This window comes from Clupea harengus, chromosome 17, assembly GCF_900700415.2.
Source record: "Clupea harengus chromosome 17, Ch_v2.0.2, whole genome shotgun sequence".
Taxonomy (NCBI): Eukaryota; Metazoa; Chordata; class Actinopteri; order Clupeiformes; family Clupeidae; genus Clupea; species Clupea harengus.
The window spans coordinates 22,326,789-22,349,675 of NC_045168.1; the positions used below are offsets into that span (position 1 = coordinate 22,326,789).

At 42.2% G+C, this 22,887-nt stretch overlaps 2 protein-coding genes across 6 annotated transcripts; both read left to right on the forward strand.

Annotated features, from left to right (window-relative positions):
• The first annotated feature begins 54 nt into the window (after positions 1–54).
• Positions 55–11,213, forward strand: nup58 (nucleoporin 58). 4 transcript variants are annotated; one of them, XM_012833249.3, is made up of 14 exons: positions 55–438; positions 987–1,150; positions 1,439–1,471; positions 1,562–1,828; positions 2,008–2,191; positions 2,280–2,345; positions 2,509–2,683; positions 2,782–2,861; positions 3,462–3,580; positions 3,957–4,039; positions 4,407–4,608; positions 9,117–9,200; positions 9,757–9,855; positions 10,401–11,213. In XM_012833249.3, the coding sequence occupies exons 1-14, from the start codon at positions 359–361 to the stop codon at positions 10,568–10,570; spliced, it is 1,806 nt and encodes a 601-aa protein (XP_012688703.2). In that variant the 5' UTR covers positions 55–358; the 3' UTR covers positions 10,571–11,213. The 4 variants fall into 4 exon arrangements, with proteins under 4 accessions (XP_012688703.2, XP_031439415.1, XP_012688704.2 ...); XM_031583555.2 differs by having other exon boundaries at positions 9,760–9,855; XM_012833250.3 differs by lacking the exon at positions 9,117–9,200.
• A 321-nt stretch (positions 11,214–11,534) lies between these two features.
• Positions 11,535–21,729, forward strand: zdhhc20b (zinc finger DHHC-type palmitoyltransferase 20b). Of its 2 annotated transcripts, XM_031583950.2 has the most exons (14): positions 11,535–11,720; positions 12,402–12,428; positions 12,915–13,009; positions 13,330–13,450; positions 14,304–14,373; positions 15,037–15,069; positions 15,440–15,560; positions 16,006–16,041; positions 16,265–16,397; positions 16,701–16,827; positions 16,968–17,057; positions 17,389–17,501; positions 17,845–17,892; positions 18,203–21,729. In XM_031583950.2, exons 1-13 carry the CDS (start codon positions 11,603–11,605, stop codon positions 17,886–17,888), a joined length of 1,128 nt encoding a protein of 375 aa, XP_031439810.1. In that variant the 5' UTR covers positions 11,535–11,602; the 3' UTR covers positions 17,889–17,892; positions 18,203–21,729. The 2 variants fall into 2 exon arrangements, with proteins under 2 accessions (XP_031439810.1, XP_012688706.1); XM_012833252.3 differs by lacking the exon at positions 16,006–16,041 and having other exon boundaries at positions 11,541–11,720.
• The last annotated feature ends 1,158 nt before the right edge of the window (positions 21,730–22,887 follow it).

A 22,887-nucleotide genomic window follows, 5' to 3' on the forward strand; every position in this document is an offset into this window, starting at 1 on the left:
GAACTGGTCCTCCAATATCCCAGCAAGCTTTGGCTTCAACCGGAAAAATATTCAGAGCATCAGGCGCGGAATCGAAAACTAGCGAAGCCGTGAGCCCTCAGTAACCTAGGGAAATAATACTTGTTCTTAATATTAATCTGCTGAGTGCCATATTGTAAGCAATTGTATTACATATGACACATCTTGAAACCTTAAATCAGCTTTAATGTCCCGTTTGTCATGACTGTGAATGTATTTTAGGGTTAAGGCCCCCACGAGGTGTCGCGTATCTAACACCAGGCCTGATAAACCAATTTTGTTAGCCAGTTAGCACGTACGTCTTTGGATACATTTAAATGTCACAGACTCTGTAACCAAAATGTCTGGATTCAGTTTTGGATCGACCCCGATGGGGCCCACTAATGCTGGCGGAGGCTTTTCTTTTGGAGGCGCAACAAGGTAAAGTTGTTGTTCTGTTTTAACTTTAGCTTTGAAGCTAATCAGGTGTCCTAGATAGCTGCCTAAGCTTACTATGTCATACTAGCTGACGTTAGCTAGTGAGCTACTTAACGGTAACCTTATTCCCGTCAAGTTCAAGCTCTGATCAATTATTTAAGTGGAAAACAACGTTACCCAATATATGTTGTGTGAAAATTGCCATAAAGACATGCTATTTATTTTTTGTCGTAGTATAATCACTGTACGCATTGATAACCTAGCTAGCTTTCGGTTATGGAACAGACATTTGGGGTTACTTTAAAATGTTTTAATTCGTCACATTTACTTTCAGTCGAAGTTATCCTGGTTTGACGTTAAACTTATTGTTCAATATAAGTGCTTTTGTATATGGACAACATCGCAGCGAAATTTTACAAAGTTGTATGACTAAAAATTAAGACTGGTCTTAACATTAAAAGTTAGGTAAATACTGTTTTGTTCGTGATATGATTTGAATTACCGTGTAGAAAATAATAAGAATAGATACGTTCTGTGTCTGTGTATTTTAGCGCCCCTGCAGCAAGCACTGCTGGGTTCGCGTTCGGTGGTCTTGGCGGTGTTACCGCCACCCCTGCAGCTGCCACAACAACGACCTCCGCAAGTTTATTTGGAGGTGGTAGCCTCTTTGCCCAGAAACCAGCTAGCGGCTTTTCTTTTGGTACCCCTGCCCCAGGTAGGTTGATGTGCTTTGATACTCGTGTACTCGTACATTAAGATGATGTGACCTCTTGTTTGCAATCCTTCACATTTTGTATTCTTTGTTTGTTGAGGTTAAATGTGCACTCTGCTCATTTTGTTTGTATTGGGTGTTCGTTCAGTAAACATGTTCAATTAGTCATATTTTGTGTGATGTCAACTTGCTTGTTTGGTGACGAGGTAAATGGAGTCTTACATGTCAAGATGGTTTCATAATTGTGTCAAGTTTTTTCCGGGACTACAACTTTATCTTTTCTCTCTCTAGGGGCTGCTGCACCAACTACTGGACTCACACTTGGTAAGGCTTCATTAAGCTTGTGGTGTGTTTCCACTATATGCTTAAAAACCCTGAGCGGGTCCATCACCATTGTTGTACTTGCTTTCACAGGTGCTCCAGCAGCATCCACTGCTCCTGCCACAGGTTTCGGCGGCTTCGGGAAACCAGCTGCCTCAGCCCAACCTTTTTCCCTGACCACCACCTCAGCCCCAGCCCCAGCCACTGGTCTCAACTTTGGCTCAACCCTCACATCCACAGCCCCACAGACTAGCATGCCAGGGTTCTCCCTCAACCTGGGACCCACAGCCACCAGCTCTGCAGCCCCCACCGCTGGCCTCTCGCTCGGCTCCAGTCTCTTCTCCAACATGGCCCCCCTTGGTCAGCCTCACTCACTTACCTGTGCCCGCATCACTCCACTGTTATGACAGTTCTCCTCCTCAGAGCTGTTAATTGTTGTTAGTTTCTGAATATTAATTGGGGAACAGTAGACACATTTGTATGCATTTCTATATATTGACGCAGACGACATTGATCTGAATGTTGCACTACTGTTCCAGGTTTGGGGCAGCCTACCCTCGGTCTAGGTTTGACCCTGGGAGGTTTGGGAGGTTTGGGAGGTTTGGCCTCTTCCGCTGCCACCACTATTACTGCTGCTCCTGCAGCCAGCGTCGGACTGGGTGGGGTGGACTTCAGCACATCCTCAGAGAAGAAGAGTGATAAATCATCTGGCGTCAGTCCTCAGTGAGTATTTCAGTCTGTAACTGGGGTTGTCATATTTAAACAACAGCGGCTGATTTAAAAAAAAAAAAAAATTCTTCTGTTTCTACAGGGACAGCAAGGCTCTTAAGGATGAGAATCTACCTCCAGTCATCTGCCAGGATGTGGAGAACTTTCAGTAAGTGTTTTTTTTTTTTTTTTACAAATGTCTCACTTTTATCACCTCATCACGCTTCTCTGGCATGACATCGGACTATACGCAGTATACACTGTTTGTAAAAAAAACTGTTAAAGCAAATCTGGTAACGTTTATCGATTGTTTTAATTTCTCTGTCAATCAGGAAATTTGTGAAGGAACAGAAGCAGGTGCAGGAGGATATCAGTAGGATGTCCTCCAAAGCCATGCTGAAGGTGCAGGACGACATCAAGAACCTGAAGCAGCTGCTGTCAGTCAGTGCCAGTGGGCTGCAGAGAAATGCCCTGGCTATCGACAAACTCAAGATGGAGACGGCACAGGTAGGGCCTTTCCGTTAGGCTACTAGGGAAGTGTCAGGATTTTTAATTGATTAAATCTATAATATTTGTTTCGTGTTATCCTTTTAAATTTTTCATAGGAGTTAAAGAATGCTGACATTGCCTTGAGAACTCAGAAAACCCCGCCTGGTCTCCAACACGAGAACACCGCCCCATCCGAGTGAGTTAGACCCCTCCTCAGAGGCACGCTCTCTGGGTGTAATTAAAAAAATGCCGTCAACATGAATTCTTTTTTTTTTACAAGAAAGCTTAATTCATCACCACATTAGGAAACTTAACAAGCTGCCATATTAAACCACAAAGATACGTTTATAGCTCAGTTACAGCTGTTGACGTAATTGCTTTTGAGAGTTGGTGTCTTTGAAGCCTTTCTTCTTCTGTCTTGTATTCCAGTATGCTATAAAAGGCTTAGTGATATATGTAGCCCTCGGGTGGCTCTTGGCACTCAACACATTTGTTAATAAACAGGCCTTTGAAATTTGACCCGGTTTGATGTTGTAGAAATGTAACACTGCCTTCGTTCCTGAAAATCTGTGGTATATTGTCCCCATCTTCCATTTTTATCACACCTACGGTCTTTTTTCCCCTTGAAGCCAATACTGCTTTTTGGCCTTGAAATGTCCACTGCCCCTAAGCCAACAGCGTGAAGACACATTATGCCATGTGCTTGGCCCGTGGATATCCATGACAAATATGGGGGACCACATAGCATGTTAATCAGCGTAGTATGCTTTTAATTAGCGACTCCTTCTGTTTTCAGTTATTTCCGAGGCCTGGTGGAGCAGTTTGAGGTGCAGCTGCAGCAGTACCGGCAGCAGATCGAGGAGCTGGAGAACCACCTCACCACACAGGGCAGCGGTTCTCACATCACACCGCAAGGTACCGCGCTCTCTTCTCTCAGAGCCATAGAAACAGATGCGTATCCATCATCAATCTATTATATATTATCAATCTGTTACTATGAAAAACATGTTTTCATGGCTCAACTGCTACAGCAAGGTGCTAACAAAAAACCAAGGTCATATGTTCAATCCTCTTTCCCATACTGAAAATACATGTACCTTGTACGCCTAAGAGACTTTGCATAATAACTTGTAAGATTAATAGAAGTAAATCTTGTACGCGTTGACAGTTTCTGGGATGACAAATCCTAGCATGTTTGTGGTCTTGTGGATATAAAATCCAAATTAGAAGCATTGTTCTCATTTTCGTTTGGTATTGTGTTCGGCTTTCTTACTTGGTGTTTTGTGCCCAGATCTTTCCTTAGCCATGCAGAAACTCTACCAGACGTTTGTGGCCCTAGCTGCTCAACTACAGACGGTGCATGAGAATGTGAAGGTGAGTTGGATGTTCACTGCTTGTGGTGTGTGTGCCCAAACTAAGTGAAAGATTATATGCCTGTAGTAGTAAGTAAGTTCATGAATACGGTCTGGCCACGTGGCAGATGGTGTCCAGTCGTTGCATCCCAATGGGTATACACTTCAGGTTAATTCAGAAACTATTGGGCCGACCTTTAACCAACATTTACATTTGCAACTATTGGATCGCTAAACTTCCTATTTTGCCACCAACAGTGCAGGCTAAGATAATTCTAATTCCACAAATGGGGGAGACACACATCATCTTCAGTATTATCTGTAGCACAATCCATATCACTATTTTATATTTTAGCTGAGGTTGTCCTCTCATCTCCACTCATCTCCAGATCTTGAAGCACCAGTACCTGAACTACAGGAGGGCCTTTCTGGAAGACTCCACTGATGTGTTTGAGTCCAAGCGTGCCGCCACCAAGAAGTATCTGAGCGCCCCGCGCGTCACCACCGGCCCTGCCCCCTTCAGCAGCGTCCCCAATGCCACGGCCGTTGCCATGGCTGCCACACTGACGCAGCAACAGCAGCCTGCTCCAGGTCTGACCGCCTTCAAGTTCTAGAACCCTTCTTGTTCTGAAACCTGACAGAGAGAGAGTGCAAGTGATCGAGCGAGAGAGCGAGAGAGAGAAAGCAGGCAGGGGGATGAAGGAGAGGCAGAGAAAGAAATAAAAGGGGTAGATGAATAAAGGGCAACCCAGTTAGTCTTTGTTCTTGTTGTTTTCTCATCCTTCGTTGTCTTGGTGACACTGGCTCTCCGGAGCAGTAGGGTGTGTTTTTTTTTTTTTTTTTTTTTTTTTTTTTTTTCTCTCTAACGTATCCCATCACTATCAGCCGTTCTGCGTCACTGAATTGAAATGCCCTGCTCTTCGATTGAGGGACAGCGAGTGTGCTGACAGATCACTCCGCTCAGCCTTTCTTTTCTGAGGTTAAAAAAAAAAAGAAGAAGAAAAAGCTCTTAAGATGATCAATCCAATGATTTAGGAGTTTTCAATTAGCCACACCAAGCTCTGTAGAAATGGCCATGCAATTCTGAAAGAGCTTGAGTGATTGGTCGGATTAAAGAGACGCTAGTTTGTTGAGCCATTTTCATTTTTTTTTTGCAAACACTGAATGGACTATGGCGTCCTTAAGACTTTAAGAATTTAGGGTCTCATCAAAATGTTGTGCTCTTGGCGTAGTGTTGTTTTAAGGGTGCTGTGTGTGATTGCTGATCTTAAGTATCTTAAAGAGGTAGTGAAATGAAGTTGGGGGAACTCAACTTGGGGAGGACCTGTATGCAGAGTTGGTAGTATTTGTTTCATTATCAGTGCACTGTGTGGTCTTTTGGGGTGGGTGTTGAGCCTGGATATCTTAATTGCAAATTGTGTAGAGGGTGAAAATCTTTTTTTTTTTTTTTTAAATAGTCTTTTTTGCACGTTCTTTCAGAACCGCACTAATGTAGCAGTTTGTCAATAAACCCTCAAATACTGCCTCGTGGCAGTACACACACTTAAAAATACAATTAAAGAATCTCTACGCTGCACGCACCTTTGACCACCAGTCCTGCCTTGAAACATCCTCTCTGCTCCCTTACGCCTTTGCCTTGTGTATCTATTCCCCTATTGCTATTAGAGTAGACCAAATATGTGCTTGATCCTGTATCTCTCTGTGTGTGTGTGTGTGTGTAAATCGTTACATTTGTAGATTGAGAAGATGCTAGGAATCATCCTTAGCAATAAGCTCTTAAGACTTTCGCTTTGCAAGCACAACCTTGACATTTTTTTTTAGTAAACATAGCCAAGTGCAGTTTTAATCATTGAATTATTAACCGATCAGACAGATAGTTTACTACATCCCATAATGTCTACAATGCACTAGAAAGCCCCCACTTCTATTCCCACCCCAGTTGTATTAGACTATAATGTAGGACATCATAGAGATGAAGTGATCAATCAACATTTGAACCAAATTTGAGATTCCAATGATTTAAGTGCTTTCGCCATAACAGCGTATTCGGCGTATTAACACTTGAGTGAAAGTGCCAAGGTATTGTGGTTCCTGTTTGCCAATGGAAATTCAAGCATTTGGGGAAAAGTTAGACCTTTGCAAAAAAAATTACTCTTACCTGCCAAATTTTCCTGGCTTTTGAAAAATCTCAGCCATTAGGCCTATGTGTGCGTGTGCCTACATATTGGCTGAGATATTCTATTGAAACATTTCTTTTGTTTGTTTGTTTAAATCTAAGAATGCATATCACATTGTCTTTGACTGTTGCATTGGTTTGCCTCTTGAGAAAACAGTCAAATGCAAAGACATAACTGTTACAGGTCTGGAGATCCAGGGTGTGCAGTTAAAGTGCCAGATGCTTAAAGCCTTAGTGTTTATATCTGAGCTTGGTTGCGAGCCAGTTTCATCATCTTCATTAAAGGCTTGACTCCGTTATGAATCATCCTTCAGCCTTTGTAATTTAGTTTGAGGGCTGAAGATAAGTGTGAGGTTTGTGCATTTCTACTTTTTTTTATTTTTGATTATGGGTGCCAATTTAAAAAAATATTTATTTTTGTTGGAGGTCTGTTTGCAACAGTGGATGGTGATTTGATTGTGTTTATACACACATTTGTAAGGACCTCTGGGTGAAGCAGTTAGTATTTGACGCTATCTTTAATAATTTGATTAAACCATTCCTTATTCGGTAACCGTGGCAGCCCTTCAGGTTTCCATGGAGACCAAATGAAAGTAATTACATATCACAATCGATCTTGTAGATGGGTTTTCACAGCCCATTAGCAAGAATAGGCACAGTGCTGGCAGCCACTGGTTTACATGCTGGCATGGTACCGTTTTTGAAGTTGATATGGGAAAAAAAAAAAAAAAAAAAAAAAACGCAGGTAGATAGTTTCTCCATGGAGGAAAACTACTTGAAAGCAACATAATTATCATATAGGGTAAACATCTTTATGTGCCTCCAGATCCAACAGAAAAACCTTGAAAAGCTGCTTAATGTTCAGTGCCATAATACTAACATGTTACCCCTAACATATGTAGGAGAATCCACCATTTATACTAACCTACACCCCATCACCTGTTGGCTTTCTTATGTAGTTTATCTTGACCTTCTTAAATAACTTTAGGATTCACAGTACAGGATCCGGAGGTAATTAGGAAGAGACTTGAGTTGGCTATTCAAGAAAACTCAAGACATTAGTCTGTAGCTATACAGCGGAGAAATGTGAAATCAAGTTGTTTCTATTTTGGATTCCACTTTATATAAGGGCTACAGTGATCTATCACTTGTCTATTTGTAGTAGGCGTGGACACACTGTTTGTAGGGTTTTCAAAAGTTAGTTTAATGCCAAAAGCAGTATTCAACACCATTTGGCCATGTTTGGCCATCAACATAGCAAAAATAAGCTGCTACTCTGGACGTCTGTCCAGGTTCTTGCAAAACTGGAGTTACTGGGCTCTGACTTACTCTTTTTGGTGCTTTGGTGGGTGGATGGAGGATGACACTAGAATGTTGGTGACTTTGTCAGTAAAATGGAGATGACGTGGATCAGATGACTTGCAGTGGTTTCTCTTTGGTTTTGGTGAAAGCACGGTAGCCTCAGTCTGCCAACTTATTTATGCACTTGCACAGTTGTATGCGAGTCAAACAGTATGGTAATTTATTTGAAGGGGGTTTTCCTTGAGGGATTCTGAAGACTGGGATTGTGTGTCTTATGTTGTCGTAGATGTGGTGCTTTTGTTTAAAAGTCAGGGTGCTGAGTCCTGAGGCCTCCGCTGGTGGTTGCCCTCATTAGTAGAGTCTGGCGAGTCAAAGGTTTCTGCCTTGTGCTTTTGCGGTTTGAGTAAGAGACAGGGTTAGTTCACGTCATGGAATGTCGTCTTAACATCTCTCAGTACTTTACAAAATTATGTTCCCAGGCATTTTTGTTTGTCTGTGTTGTTTGTTTGGTTGGTTTTTTATTTAAAGATTTGATACGTCACGATCTGTATCATGTCATTTTTGGAGGTACAGGCAGTCAGCTTTTATCCCAGGTGTATCAGTGATTATTATTTTTTAATTTTTTTCCCTTTCTGGTCAGGTTCCATGGTTATGTTTGGATGAAACTAATGGGGCTTTGGATCAGGGAGTTTACAGAGAGACAGATGTCGGGTCTTTAAATTAATTTTATTTGAGGGCTTTTTGTTTTAGGTGAGTGCGGTGTACGTTTGCTTGTTGATTGCATATTATATGGTGTGCCTTTTTAAAACCTAGATACAATATATATATATATAACACGTTTGAAATGCATTTTTGGCACATATTAGCCTTCGATCTTTGAGACAATTTTGACACATGTAAATGCAATATAGCAAGAAATTAACAATCAGTTTTGTCTTCAACTGTTTGTCATGTTTTATGTAAGTGAATTGTTTACTGGACAATAAATGCGTTTCTAAAGGAAAAAAGCCCTTGTCTTTGTTTCTTTTTGACTGATAAGTAACTTCTCAACAATAAATTGGATTGCTAACGGGATGCATACGTTCATGTCTCTGCTGCATCTCTAAATTATATAAGCCTATCAAATCAACCTTGACAGTTACACCAGCTAAAAGGAAACGAGACAGGAGCACAAGTATACACACTGAAAAAAAGGTGTAAAGGAAGCTGAACTTTGATAGCCCTATATCATCCGTACTCTAGTAATCCAAAGCAGACTTTGTCTCAGGTAAGTGGCGTATAGTATGGTTTCAGCAGTGAGTGGGAGTTGGGTGGTGAGGAGATGTAGGGTAGAGACAGGCTGGTACTCGGTACCCTGGTAAGATCCCATCAGTAGTCTCTGCACTGGCCATTTGGTCCTCTTGGCATTTACACTGGCTGATTTTTTTTTTTTTTTTTTTTTTTAACACAACAGGTACTAGGCTTGAACTTTACAATTTTTTTTTTTGTTGTGGCAACAATTCTGAACCCTTTTTTGTCCTCTGTGATTATGTCTATGTGAGTGTTGCACAGTGGTAGATGAAGGGTCAGCGATGACTTCATTTGGGAGTAAGTTCCTGTGCTTTCTCTCTCTCTGTCCCAGGGACACAGCCAGCCCTGGGGGCAGGCTTTGGGACTCCCTTCGCCTCAGGCATGGGCGCTAGCTTGGGCTCTTCCGGCCTCGGAGGTACCTCCTCTCCTGTATCGTCATCTCAGCTTTGCCACTTGCATAACTTCTTGCCTCTGCCTATTTCTCCCCCAAACCCAAACATGTGGACAAAAGCTTATCGAGTATGACTGACTGACTGACTGACTAGAGAGAACCAGTTTTGTATCTTTTAGGTGTATCCTTCCCTCACCCTCTCTGTGTTTTGGTAGACTAGATTATGATAGATTATGCCAGATTATATAGGTTTTCCCCTTCTGTGGCAGACCACGCAGACTGGGCTGCATTCCATTTCTCCTCTTGTCTGATCCTCCTCTGTGGCTGTGACTTTCATTCCCATTGTGTTTCCTCATGAGGAAAGTGAGATAGTGAGTGAGTTTTCGATTGGCTCCTAGACTGTGCGTGTGTGTCTGCTTGCGTGTGTGTGTGTGTGTGTGTGTGTGTGTGTCTGCTTGCGTGTGTGTCTGCTTGCGTGTGTGTGTGTGTGTGTGTGTGTGTGTCTGCAATTGGATGTGTGAAGAAATGAGCAGTGTAACTGGATGCGCTGATCAGAAGTGTCCTGCACTCTTGTGTCCAGCAGCGTTTGGAAGCGGGCCTGGATTCGGGAGTGTAGCCACAGGAGGCTCTTCGTTTGGGTTCTCCTCCAGCAAGCCTTCAGGAGGAAGCCTAAGCGCAGGTGCGTTACGTCCCCTGCTCTCTGATATCACATCCATTAATGGAGTTCCTTTGCGATGTCGTGTTGAAATGACAAGCCTCTGATGTATGCCTGAACTATGTTATTCAAGCTCTCAGCACTCAAACAAGCTGAGGCCTTGCTTTTCTCACAACAGATGTTGATATCTTGTCCCTTAAAGGTACAGTCCAGGATTCTAATCCATTACACATTTTGTCAAATTCAGAGAATTGCTCATCTTGGACCTCTAGCTGTCCGATCAGTGTATGTGTGTGTGTGTGTGTGTGTGTGCGCGCGTTCGCTCGCGTGCACTCAAAAGTCCAGTGTCCATACACAGTCCTGGCTGTGTAAATTGGAAACAAACATAGTAGCTTGGACTGAGCCATTAACCGTTGCAACCAATAAACATGTTGCTAATGTTAATTGGCCTTTAAGCTCAAATATCAACAACCTTTCACCAGAATCCTGGGTCGTATCTCTAGGAGTTTTTGGTGTGTTGCCTTGTCTGTACTTGCCATTCCCAACTTCTTTTTTTATTTTCTTCTCAGGCTTTGGCAGCTCCAGCACGTCAGGATTTAACTTCAGCAACCCTGGTATCAACGCATCTGCAGGACTGACATTCGGCGTGTCAAACGCCCCCGCAGCAGGATTCGGCGTGGCTGCTCCCCTCCTGCAGCTGAAGAAACCCCCTGCGGGAAACAAGCGGGGCAAAAGATAAACCCACTGGTTGAGTGGGGGGCTTAAAGGCTAGCGCCTGTGCAGCATAGGGGGTAGTATGAAATGTATCTGTGTAAAATGTCTATTTTTATATCAGGCAGGGGCGTAAGGGATAAGTCATTAGCACATTTAAAAATGAGTTCTTTCTGTATTTGTCTTTGTTTTTTACCTGTTTTATTTTTTCCTGCCCTCTTGATTATGATGCACTTCTTCGTCCTGTGCCAGATGGACAGAGAAAGAGTGTGCTGATGTTGGCATATGTAGATGTTGTGGATGAACTTTGTGTTTGCGAAGAACCTCTAAAGTGACTGATGAAAGTTTCGAGCACACTTGCAAATCCTGTTGCTTTGTGTTGTTGATGCATTCAAATGCATGTGCACTGTGTGTGTGAGGGAGTGTGTGAAGTGAACCTCTTATGGCGTCTTGGTTCTCAGTGTCTTAGTCCATTGCTGTATTTGTTTAAATCTGTAAGCCTGGTTTGCCTGTGTGAAGAGCCAGTCAATGCTCTGTTACTTTGGACTTCCTTTGTTTCCTTTACCAAATAGTGCAAAAGGTCTTTTGTACAAGTACGCAGAATTTATGTGTATATGTGTATTTTCCAATTTTGAAAGAGCAGTTTAATAATAAAAAATAATGAACAACATAATTTTTGCACATTGTCATTTGCATGCTATATATATATATATATATATATATATACACATACATACATACATACATACATACATACATATATTCCCATTGGTGGCGTAATGATGGGAGGGGGAAAAACATATCTGAGGGATAAATAAAAACCTCTGACTGCAAAATTCTTTCAATATAAGTACTAAGAAAACTGCTAACAGAATTTACATTATGTTATTTTAACAGAACAGAATTGTGAAGTCAGAGAGCAAATGTGGTGTGCTCGATTTAATTTAGGGGTATTTCTCCTTTGATATGTAGTTGCCACCCATTATCGTAAGTGACGGTCCCAAGGAGCCGACAAAGTGACGATAGATATACCATTGCCTTTTGTCGGAAGGAAGTAAAGATGGCGCCCACGCATGTATTAAGATGCTGCCAACGGGGATTAGCTTGGATTCCAGTTATTTTTATTGCCTTAGTGGTGTGTTGGTCGTATTACGCGTATGTTGTGGAACTGTGCATAAGTAAGTTTCATGCTTTCATGAATTATACATAAGGTTGATATTGATGTAATTATTTGATTTGGCAGTTTCCAAGAGGCCAGCTAGCGAATGTATTAGCTAATATTCCGCTAACCATTTGGAAGCCGAGAGTGACTTCTTGGCTAGTCGTGTGAAGCAGGAAGTGATTGGAAAGGGTGCGAACATCTATAGACATGATACTGTGCCTTATGTCACGATGTATGTAAAAATGGGGAAATGTTGCTGTATGGGATTGGCAAAGCTAGTGTCAAGGTTAGGTTTGGCCAAAGGGCTCCGCAACACCACCATCAGCCAGTGAAAGCTATGGTTTGTGACTGAACAGTGCAACTTCAAAAGATTGAATTTATGTAGATTAGGCATTGTATGAATGTATAGCTAATTAATGTTGAATACATCTTGGCGCTCACCTGTTCCCTTAAGTAGCATGTATGCCACATATACTGAGCGTGCTTGCCAGGTTTCACCAGCGGTTACTGTAACTAGATAGTTACATTAAATGTAAAACGTTAACGTTGAATTAATTGGATACAATCAGAGGTCTCCTGTGACTGGCTTTCGATATCTTTAGCGTCTATTGTTCTTCTCATAACTCAAGTTATAGCTGTGCCGCTGACAAAACACCTGATTGTTATTCTGTTGTCTCTTTTGTGCGTGTCTTTACAGTCACCATTCCGAGCACAGGGGAAAAGAGTAAGTCCAGTTGCCTCTCCCTAGATTTGAATTATGAAATTGAGTTAGGAGTTTTTTACGATGGAGGAAAAACTGGAAGAGATTGACTCAAGGACTACTTAACTATCATTCCATCATAAAAATAGTCCAACTGTGGTCTGCTGGTGTCTGACTCTCCTGAAATGTGGCTATTTAAACTGGCCTCTTGTCAGATTGGCACCAGCCTCCACGCCGAAGGTTTCAAGCGAAACTCAAGGCTTCATTTGCTCCTTTTGTGCTGAGTGCATTTGGCCAGACAGCTCAGGAATACTGCACCAGTTATCAAAAAACAACACATGTGAATGAACAGTTTAGTCAGCTATACACCAGTGAATCATGCAGTGTGTAACCTACTTGTGGAATGTAAAGAGGCCCTTATCTTTAGCTCTTGGCAATATGGGCATTCACACTGTATTTGCCTGTCTTGTTGTTGAGTGTCAGTGTTTCCTAACGGGTTGTCTCTTGCAGTTGTCTACCTGGTGCTCTTTCATCTCTCATTCATCATGTTTGTTTGGTCCTATTGGATGACCATTTTCACTAGACCAGCAAACCCCTCCAAAGAGGTAAATGGCTCACAAGCTTCTGCTCTGCATGGATACTGTCTTTGTGAAACTGTCAGATGAGTCATGCTGAAAAGTGTGGTGTTTGATCATGTTCTGGATTAGGTATTGAGTTCCTTGCACTATTAATTACCAGCCCGAGGTATTAGTGCCCTCGATAGAGTGCCTGTCTGGGAACTTCATAGCCCTCTCGTTTATATATTTCAGAATGTGTCCGTTGTCTGTTTCTATTATGTGGCTCATGTTTGGTTTTAAGTTTTAGTCTATTAGAGTATGGTGATCCTGAGAGTTCAGTGTGTTGGCCTTGTGTCTGTTTCCCTCAGTTCTGTTTGCCAAAAGTGGAGAAGGAGCAGTATGAGAAGGAGGAGCGACCGGAGAACCAGCAAGAGATCCTGAAGAGGGTGGCCAGCAGTCTGCCTCTTTATACCCGCACTGGGGCAGGCGGTGGGTGCTTGTTGAATCTTAACTCATACCCACAGCAAAAATAATGTTCCCCAAAGCATTATGTGCCCCATTGTCAAAATGTACAGTTTTCATGGTTGTACATTTTCACTGTCACTGGAACTGGTAACCAGCTTACCCCCCATCTTGATCCTTAACTTATAGTCAGAGACCACCCCACACACTCCCCAGTCCTTTGTGCGTTAGCACAGGAGTTTCTAAAGTTATGAAAATAAACCATTCACTGTAAACTGTATTTTGTATCGTTGGAAAACCTGTTTATTTACCTTTACAAAGATGTCCAACTTGTAAGGATCATGCATTCATGGGATGAGCAGCACAGCTGATTATGTGGGTAGGGCCAAAGGAACATTTGCCAAAATTCGTTGCCAATGCTAAACAGTGTATGCTCCTGTTGGTATTGACTCTTATTTTGAGTTGTTTGATGGATTGGATGATTGTTTCATTTTATAATATATAAAAATATATCAATCAGGTCCTTTAGGTGAAACATCAGTAATTGCTCTTTTGAAAATATACATCAGATTTGCATTATTGGTTGTGTTTTTCCAACGAAGACCAAAACATGGAAAGAGTTCTTAAGGTTTTGGGTAGGTCTCACTTTGATCTCCTGAACTGACGATCAAGCGACAAATCTCAGTTTAACCTACGCCTCTAATGGGAGGAATTGTCAATTGAAGAGGTGAGGTTTGAGCATCATGGTGGCCTATAGAACCAGTACCTCTCCTCACCACACTGACAGTAATAAGATCATCACATGTCTCTCCCTCTGGTGAGGATCTTCCCCTGTTCTCCAACCTGTCTGTGTCCTGATTGCTTTGTTTCCCCCCCTCAGCCATCCGGTACTGTGACCGCTGTCAGGTGATCAAACCTGACCGATGCCATCACTGTTCCGCCTGTGACATGTGAGTGTTCCCTCTCCTCTCATGTCCCCAGTGCTCTCCCACATTCTCTCTCCATTCTCTGCCTGTTCTACTGGAATGCACTTTGCCAAAAGACTTGCAGTATGTGGGGGACACAATATAATGGTTTTGAGTCTTTCCTTTGTAAAGGTACAACGACCCTGTAGAGTTCAGTTAGATAGTTGTTATAAATAACACTCCTGATTCAGCTATGTCCTCCAGGTGCACTGAGGTATTTCTGTCAGGTCCGTTCAAGTTCCTTTAAGTAGCACTAGAGAGTACTTTCTTCCCATGCTCAATCGGCCAAAAAAAACGCAGACAGGGATCCTACTACTGCACACACCGCAAAAACTAGGGCCACAGATGATCACCGAAGGCCAACCTGGGGTGTCATGGGCTTAAAGTTGCACACTAGAAACCTACATGGTACTCAGACATAGTATTCGATCCACGTTATAATCTACAGTGCAAATTGGAAAGTGTGGGTGCCATGATCAACAGAGCTTCGAGTACAATTTGAATACCCAAATTATCTGCTGCATAAGGTGCAATGTATGGTCTTGGTTGTGAGGTCAATCACCATGAGGAAGTTTGTCATTTCCTGCTATGGATGTGGTGTTCTATGTATTTCAGTGGCCATACATTCACTGTGTCCCATTTTAACAGGTGTGTCCTGAAGATGGACCATCACTGTCCTTGGTATGTAAAATGTTCATTTCTCATGTCATTTCACAGTGGTTACATGGAGTTATTTGTCAGTTGGCTTTGGATTTTTACAGCTAGCACTATTCGTGCAAACTAATTTAAATTAGTCCTATACAATTCTTCTCATACTTTTAAGTCCAAAGGTATTACAGTTGAGGAACACATCGGCTGCTTGGCAGTTTGATACATTTCAGAGATGGTTTTAAATCTCCCAAGTGTATGTGGTTTTATGTCTCCCCAAGTGTGCTGGCATTGCAGTGGCATTGTTTTACTGTTGGTCTGGTGCGCTGCCCTGCCTCTAGGCCATAATGAATCTGCCATTGTTGAATTGTGCGTCTGAACAAATGATGAAATGTGCTTTCAGGGTGAACAATTGCGTGGGCTTCTCCAACTACAAATACTTCATCCTGTTCCTGGCCTACTCGCTGGTCTACTGTCTTTTCATCGCAGCCACAGTCCTCCAGTACTTCATAAAGTTTTGGACAGTGAGTGAATTTCACCGAATCGCTGCCTCATTTTTTTGCATCATATCTTTTTCTTTTGCATCACATCTTGCACTTATTATTGTTCACCGATTTTGTTTTTGTTAGTTAAGTTATTATTTTAAGGAAGTGTTGATCTTTTCATTTTTAATTGTAGCTCATCCCGCAGCTTTTTGGTTGTAGGGCCCGTTTGTCTGTCAAGCTGTCCTCGTCTCATCCTCCAGCTGTTCTGTTTTGTTTCCCCTTCATGTCCCCATAAGCTCCGCCTCCCTCTCGCAGCTCTCTTCCTTGTCCACCTGTTCTCTATACCTTGTCCACTCTGTTGATACTAAGAGCCCTCTCAGGCTAGCTAATGCTCCGTGTGTTAACCCACTTAACTCTCCCGTTTGCTTGAGTTCCTGCTGTCCTCTCCTCATGTCTAACAGTCTGTCTCTGTCTCTGCGCTAAGCTATGCCGGAGGAAATCGGCTGAGAATTGTCCACAGGTAATCAGTGTTTGTGTGTGGACGTGTGTGGAACCTGTGGGTGGGTGTGTGTTTGGTCGTGTGTACATACGTGTGTTTTAACGTGTTTGTTTGGATGTATGTGTCTTTAGTGTAATGTTTCTGTGTACTCCCTGTGTTTGTCTCTCCTCTCCTTCATTCCTCTTTCTCTGACACTCCCTTGCTTTCCCTTCTATCTCTCTCTCTCTCTCTATCCCTTTCTCAGAATGAGCTGCCAGATACTCACGCCAAATTCCATGTTTTATTTTTATTTTTTGTGGCGGCCATGTTCTGCATCAGCATCTTGTCACTCTTCAGTTATCACCTGTGGCTAGTGGGAAAGAACAGATCCACCATAGGTAATGCACTCCTACCTACACCTGACCAGGGAGCCCATGACATGTGAGGGTTAGGTTCACGAGATGGAAAGTTGCTTTGGTTTTGTCCCACTGAGCACTATGCACTAAGCTGGTGTTGCTTTACCTAGCCAAAGAAAATGAGCTTTGGCAGTTTTCCTGCGAAATAACAATAAGGAATTTAGTTTACTGACCCCAGTAGGTCCAAATGTCAAGGGAGCCCTCATGACTATACGTATGGCTGAGTAATGTGAAGCGAAGTGTTGGTGTTGGACTGGCTTTGTAGTCCCTCCTCTCTTTCCACAGAGGCATTCAGGGCCCCCGTCTTCAGAAATGGCCCTGACAAGAACGGCTTCTCTCTGGGCTTCACTAAGAACGTCGCTCAGGTGTTTGGTGACGAGAAGAAGTACTGGCTGTGTCCTATCTTCACAAGGTATTTCTCCTCTCCCCCGATTGGGGAATTTTTGTTTCTTTTCACAGTGCGTCATAGTGTCATTTGATTGTGGAGAATGTGATATCTGGTTGCCACCTTGTTGCCAGTTGATGCTTATTTTTTTTTTTTCACTGTGGTAGTCAAGGAGATGGGCTCACGTTCCCAACACGTCTGGTGAACATTGACCCAGAGCAGCCAACAGTAATTATACAACCGGACAGCAGTAAAAGGTAAACAGGGTTTTAACAGGAAGGTTTTTCTCCTCTACTACTTTTGAATGGGTTTCAACTTATATCTTTTAAAAATGAAATAAATTCATGTTTTAAAAACAATTATAAGTGTATGTGATCTCCCCAGTCATCAAACTTACAAACCACTTTTTGGATTTTCAAAGAACAACCACAATTCCATTAATTTCAATGCTGTGAAGGTCCTTATTCAAAGTGTCCAGCTCGGTCTCTCGATCCCATCGACAATGAAGTACAATCACTATTAGACACTGGCCTGGTATATAGAGGAAGCTGGTGATTAATGGCGTGGTGACTCATCCCTTGCCCACAGTGTTGAAGACGGGTCTGTCCCCCAGAGTCCAATGAGCGACTCTCAGAACCGCCTCCTAGGCAGCGACCATCACATCAGCGATGATCACTTGAGCATCGATCCTCTCAAGTCAGGTCAGTCCACAGCAGATTAATGGCACGTCTGATTGAGATTGTTCGGTTGGTTTGTAAGAGGGACTGCATGAATCACTGAATGAGGTATAGATGGTCTATACTTCAAGACCATCTGTAAGGTTCTGTTCTCACCAATGTCCATGTGCGTGTGGTGCTGTGATGTTTTAAATGTATTTGGATTGGCGTATTATTCATTTCTATAATATGAATATTCTTTTCTATTTTTCAGTCTGGCTGTGTTGGAAATGTAAAATGTTTAAACAGATCAAAGGTGCGGGCGACAGTAAAAAGTGCTGCGGTCATTTCTGTGGTACTGAAATTTTAACTTGAGTGTTTATTTCAGATGGAACCGACGATATCACAGTTTACTTGGAGAGTGAATCATAGCCCGGTAAGCTGCCTCAGAATGCTCTGCATGCGAAGTACTAAGACCATAGATAATAATAGGTAGGGGCATTTAAAACCACTAATTACACACTAAATCACTTAAGCCATTAGTGTTCATAATCTCCGTTATGATGTGACATGGGGTGTGTGAGTCTGTGTGTGTCTGTCTCTCTGTGCGTGAGTGGAGTGGAGGGGAGTGGGTAGGCGTTAGTGTGACTGTTTTCTTAAACTTCCTGGCTGACTGGATGTTGAAGAATTGTTATTCTTCAGGCCGTGAGTCATGTGTTCATTTTCTCTGTGCTCTTGTCTGGCAGGGCGGGTTTGACGGGGGGGCTGCAGTGTTCCTCTGTGCTCTTCGGACTCCCAGGTTTGGAGACTCCCGAGGGGAAAGAACAGCCATCAAATCGGATGCCTTAAACAGACTCCATCCTATTGCTTTATCCTTACGGGGAAGACCCATCAGCACATATGAGTTTGGCACATGGACGCTGTCGTCTCGGCTGTCATGTTAACGACCTCATTTCACTCAGTGCTCTTTTTCTCTCTTGGGGTGTTTTTATTTTATTTTATTTTTGTTTTGCCTTGCTTTTCACCCTCTCTCCCTTTCTTGCCACAGCTTAGTTTGAGTATGTACTGTACATCCACACACCTAACACGCATGCCATCACATCAAACCACACACCACATCAAAGACCTTTATACAGGTACCTAAAATGACTCCATCCAGGGTGGACACTGAGAGTTCATTTGAACAGTACTTTACGGGTTTTGGCACTCAGAATCAGATACTTGTGCAATTCTGAGTATTGAAATTTCTGTTGGTTAAGGCATCACAGGATGAAGGGCATTATAAGATCCATGTGGCTGTGTGAAGCAAACCCACAATGCATTGTTCACGGTTTTAAAAGACCGTGTTTGTTTACTGTACTGTTTAGATGTCTGTAGGTTGTGGCAAAGCTGCTATCAAACATTAATCATTTGGCTAGAATTTGAATCGTATTTACTTCTCATAAGGCTGTCCCAACGTTCCAATTCTTTTGTCTTGTAGATATTAGCATAGGAAATACCCCCATTTGGCTTAAATTTAACTCAAAAGTCAAAGTAGTTTGTCACCTGCTAGTAGTTAAGTGTTTTTTTTTTCTCTCCTCTAATGAAGAAATGCTGCTTTCTGATTTAGCCAAACTGCTTTTGTCCCATGAAACCATCTGCAGTGGATGAAACTTGAGACCCAGACCTAAACTATTCCACCGCCTTTGTTCAAAGGAGTGCTCGAAGGGTCAAAGCCACTGGGATAATGTGTGCCTTATTTCAATTGTTTTATTTTACTTGAACGGCATTTCAGCCAAGTTGTCACAACCCTCTGCAGGTAGGATCAGGCTTGCTACACCACACAGAATATGCAGCTTATGTATCAGTGGCGATCTCTAACCTGTTGGTTCGGACACATTGAAAACGCCTCCCTAAGAGAAATGTTGACATCCTATTGGTCATTTGAGACTGAAAAAGGTTTTGTTTTTTTTAATCATGAAGGGGACCAAACATAGCCATGGCCTTTTAAGTCTGCTGTGTAAAGCTATGATTGGAAAAGGCCTTTATCCAAAACTGCTTCTGGAAGGAGGGATGGTTGAATCTTCACACAAACAACAGGGGCACCAGGAGCTTGAACAGGCTTGTGTTGTGTGTTTGTTCTTTTTATTTGTTTCTTTTTTTTGTTTGTTTGTTCCATTGTTTTCCATCCTGATGTTTACACTACATAACAAAACGAAAAAAGGGGACTGTGACAACAAACCTCTGTATCAGATTAGATAGCCATTGCTGGCCTTCGGATATGGCCTGGAGACTTCGAAGGGACTGCTCTCTGTGGCTCTGAGCAGAACCTCAGCCAAAGCCTTACAGACAGAATCATGAAAGGAACTTGTGCTTTGGTTAAGGACTAGTACGGAAAAGAGCACAAGATGGAGCATTTGCACTTTTTTAGACTTAAGATGTACATACGGATTTTGTTTGTTTTGTTTTTACTTACTGTGCACATTATGTCATGATTTCCAAAGTACCCCCAGATTGCACACTGGGCTTGGCATTTGGTAGTTTTGAGTTTGATTCATTTTTAGAAAAACACAACAAAATTGCCAGACCAAAATCAGTCCCCCTAAGGGATGGAGAGGGAAGAGTTGTTGTAAAAGGGAGTCAGTCAGTGACTTGATGAGGATGTACAAATCACATGCTGCTTGGCTTCCTGTCTAATATCTTTCTGTCAGTGTAACAGGATGCGTATGTCTGTGTGTTTGTCAACGACTTCTCTGCAAGCCTCAGCCAATGCGCACTTGGCTCAAACTGTTGTCATGGGGGATTTTCTCTGAAATACAGTTTGTGGTCGAGTTGTAGAGTTTTGCCTCTGCCAACCTTATGATTCTGTGGTGTGAGGTCACCCATGTTTTTTAGCCAATCAAATCACTGGGCAACCCAAGCTCTGAACATCGGTGGATTGTTTACAGTTTTGTGTGTGTGATACCTCTCTGTGTCCATAGAATGGCCAGTGCTGTCAAGCTAACCAAATGAAACCACTTGTTTGTGCTGGTGATTTCAACGGTTTACCTGCCCTTTTACGAGGGACTGCTTAAGTACCAGTGCAGGCCAGCAGGTGGCAGCACTCATCCAGCATGCAATATCTGGCCACACGCTTGGGTCAATTCACTTTTAATGTCTGAGAAATGTATTCTTCTGGTGATGCAGTAAAATGACTAATTGCCTCCAATATTCCGTTGTTTGCATATTTTTAGATTTCATTTTTAAGAAAATGTCTTCTGGATCCTGATATTCCCTGTGAAATCCAAAGGTGACTCATGGCTTCTATGCTGTTATCGTGACTAGTGTGTTGGTGGTTCAGCCCCTGTAATTGACTCTGTGAATGATGAATACGTTTACATATCCGCTCTGAGTGTGTCGAGTCTTGTGGCTGTTGTTGAATGTACTTGAGGTGTGGTGGTAGTTGCGGTTGCGGTGGTGGTAGGGAAACATCAGAGTGTGCTATTCTGGTTGTATACCTACTTTTGCCATGTGGTAATTTTTCGAACCATGCATTTGAAGGCCAGTCCAGGACGCTACAGCAGTACCCACTGGATTCTTCTGAACCTGGTATCTAATGCAGCTGGAGTGATGCCTGGATGTGTCTGCTTATTCCTGACTTGTAGTGCCCTAAAACCCCCAAGAGCTGCTGTCATCGATAGAAGCCCTAAAAACACAAATGGCAGTGGTCTTTGGCATGCACCAATCCATGATCCTTGTTGTGTTTTACATAAACTAAAGATGTGCCCCTCATTTCTCATTCAACAGCAAGAAAATGAAATGTCAAAGTCAATGGTTTTATAAGGTGTAAGACATCCTGAACATGTCGGTTGTAGATACAACTGGCATAAGAGCATGCAGAAATACATTTTTTTTTTCTGTTTCTGAACCATTTCGTATTGTCTTTTTTAAAACAAAAGCATTTTATATTTGTCTTTTTGTTACTTGTCATTCAACGTTTAAAAAGTAGTTTGGAAGCCATAATCACTTCTGATAGGAAGGAATATCTTGGACCATTTTAAAGTCTTATTTTGGTGGCTATCAGATAACTGTTTTACTGCATGAAAAGTACAATGATATTTGTACTCTGCTTATAGTGCAAGCTTGGGTTCCTTGGTTTTTGATGTCATGTTTTTATATATATATATATATATATATAATGTAAAATGTAAAAACAACCTTGCATTTTATTTTTCTCACCTGATTTACTTTATCGTTGAATATTATGTGAATGAAGTACAATAAAGAAACAATAAATGTTCTTTTTGTAAACCTCCAGGATGGTTTCTGGCTTTGTAATGCCTTCTGTGTTCTCTGTTTGCCTTGAAGTTTAAAGCATGAGGTCAGTGCTCTGCTCCTTTGGTTAAGTTTTTTTTTTTTTTTTTTTGTTACTCTCACTCTGAACTTTGATCTCCATTTGCCAGTGTTTTCCGGGCAGCTCTGTGATCCTTCAGCCTTTCCAAAATGTCGTGTTTCATTTTTAAGCAGGAGGCCTACACTTCTAAAGTGTGATGTCCATGTTTTAAACAAGTACATTTGTTGTTGTACATGTATTGTGTGAGTGAGTGGGTGTCTGCGTGTGTGCATTTGTGTGGTGGTGTTCATTTGAACGTTAGGGTTAATGACCGAGGTGTTTTGGACCCATACCGATTTGGACAAAAAAAACCTACCCTCCCCCAGTTGGTAAAGACAAGCAAATCTACACAGGCCTTCTACAGGCACATTAGGAAAGTGAAACTTCTATTGGGTAAATGGTTCGTGGCATGTCTTCATTTGCCTCAACATGAACATGAACGCTTGAGCATTGAATCTTCCTTTTATGGGGAAGAGCAGGGTACTCGTTCTTTGTGTTGCACAGAGATGTGTTACTACATGAAACATTGATCTCTAATACAGGGTGTGTCAGATTCTACCTTTTTGATGCATCATAAAAGGAACAAGAAGTCCTACCCCTCAATGGACAACTCAAAGACCCATTTACACAATAGAAATGATTATAAGTTAAGTTGGAAAAACTAATGTCAATGCATTACTTCATCCTGGCTTGTGTCTGTGATATTAGAAGCAGCATGAATCAGCCTCACCATCTGGGGCAAAGAGCAGCAGTGTAGGCTGTGAGATGCTCTCTTGGGAGGGACACTGAGTATGTGAAGTTAGACATAAATACTTTGCTGTGGTGTGTCCGCTTTTTTGCCACACTTTGTGGCGAGTTAGTAGGATAAAAGGATGGTTCCATAAAAGTTAAAACTGACACAAAATGTAAGACATGATGGACAATAGATGTAATGGGTAGGGGAGACCAGGTAGCTTTGACCTTCTTTTTTGTCTTGTTACAATAAATCTGCATAGGTGACTCATACGTACTCTGGTGCAACATACGTCTTTCGTCTCTGTGCTTACCTAATTCATTTACGTAAATGTGCTTTAATTTTCT

Coding starts and splice junctions, on each gene's coding strand:
- nup58 (XM_012833249.3), top strand. CDS start 359: ATGTCTGGATTCAGTTTTGGATCGACCCCGATGGGGCCCACTAATGCT. Junction 1,472..1,561: donor AACTACTGGACTCACACTTG/GTAAGGCTTCAT, acceptor TTGCTTTCACAG/GTGCTCCAGCAGCATCCACT. Junction 1,829..2,007: donor CTCCAACATGGCCCCCCTTG/GTCAGCCTCACT, acceptor CTACTGTTCCAG/GTTTGGGGCAGCCTACCCTC.
- zdhhc20b (XM_031583950.2), top strand. CDS start 11,603: ATGGCGCCCACGCATGTATTAAGATGCTGCCAACGGGGATTAGCTTGG. Junction 12,429..12,914: donor TCCGAGCACAGGGGAAAAGA/GTAAGTCCAGTT, acceptor TGTCTCTTGCAG/TTGTCTACCTGGTGCTCTTT. Junction 16,398..16,700: donor AAAGAACAGATCCACCATAG/GTAATGCACTCC, acceptor CTCTTTCCACAG/AGGCATTCAGGGCCCCCGTC.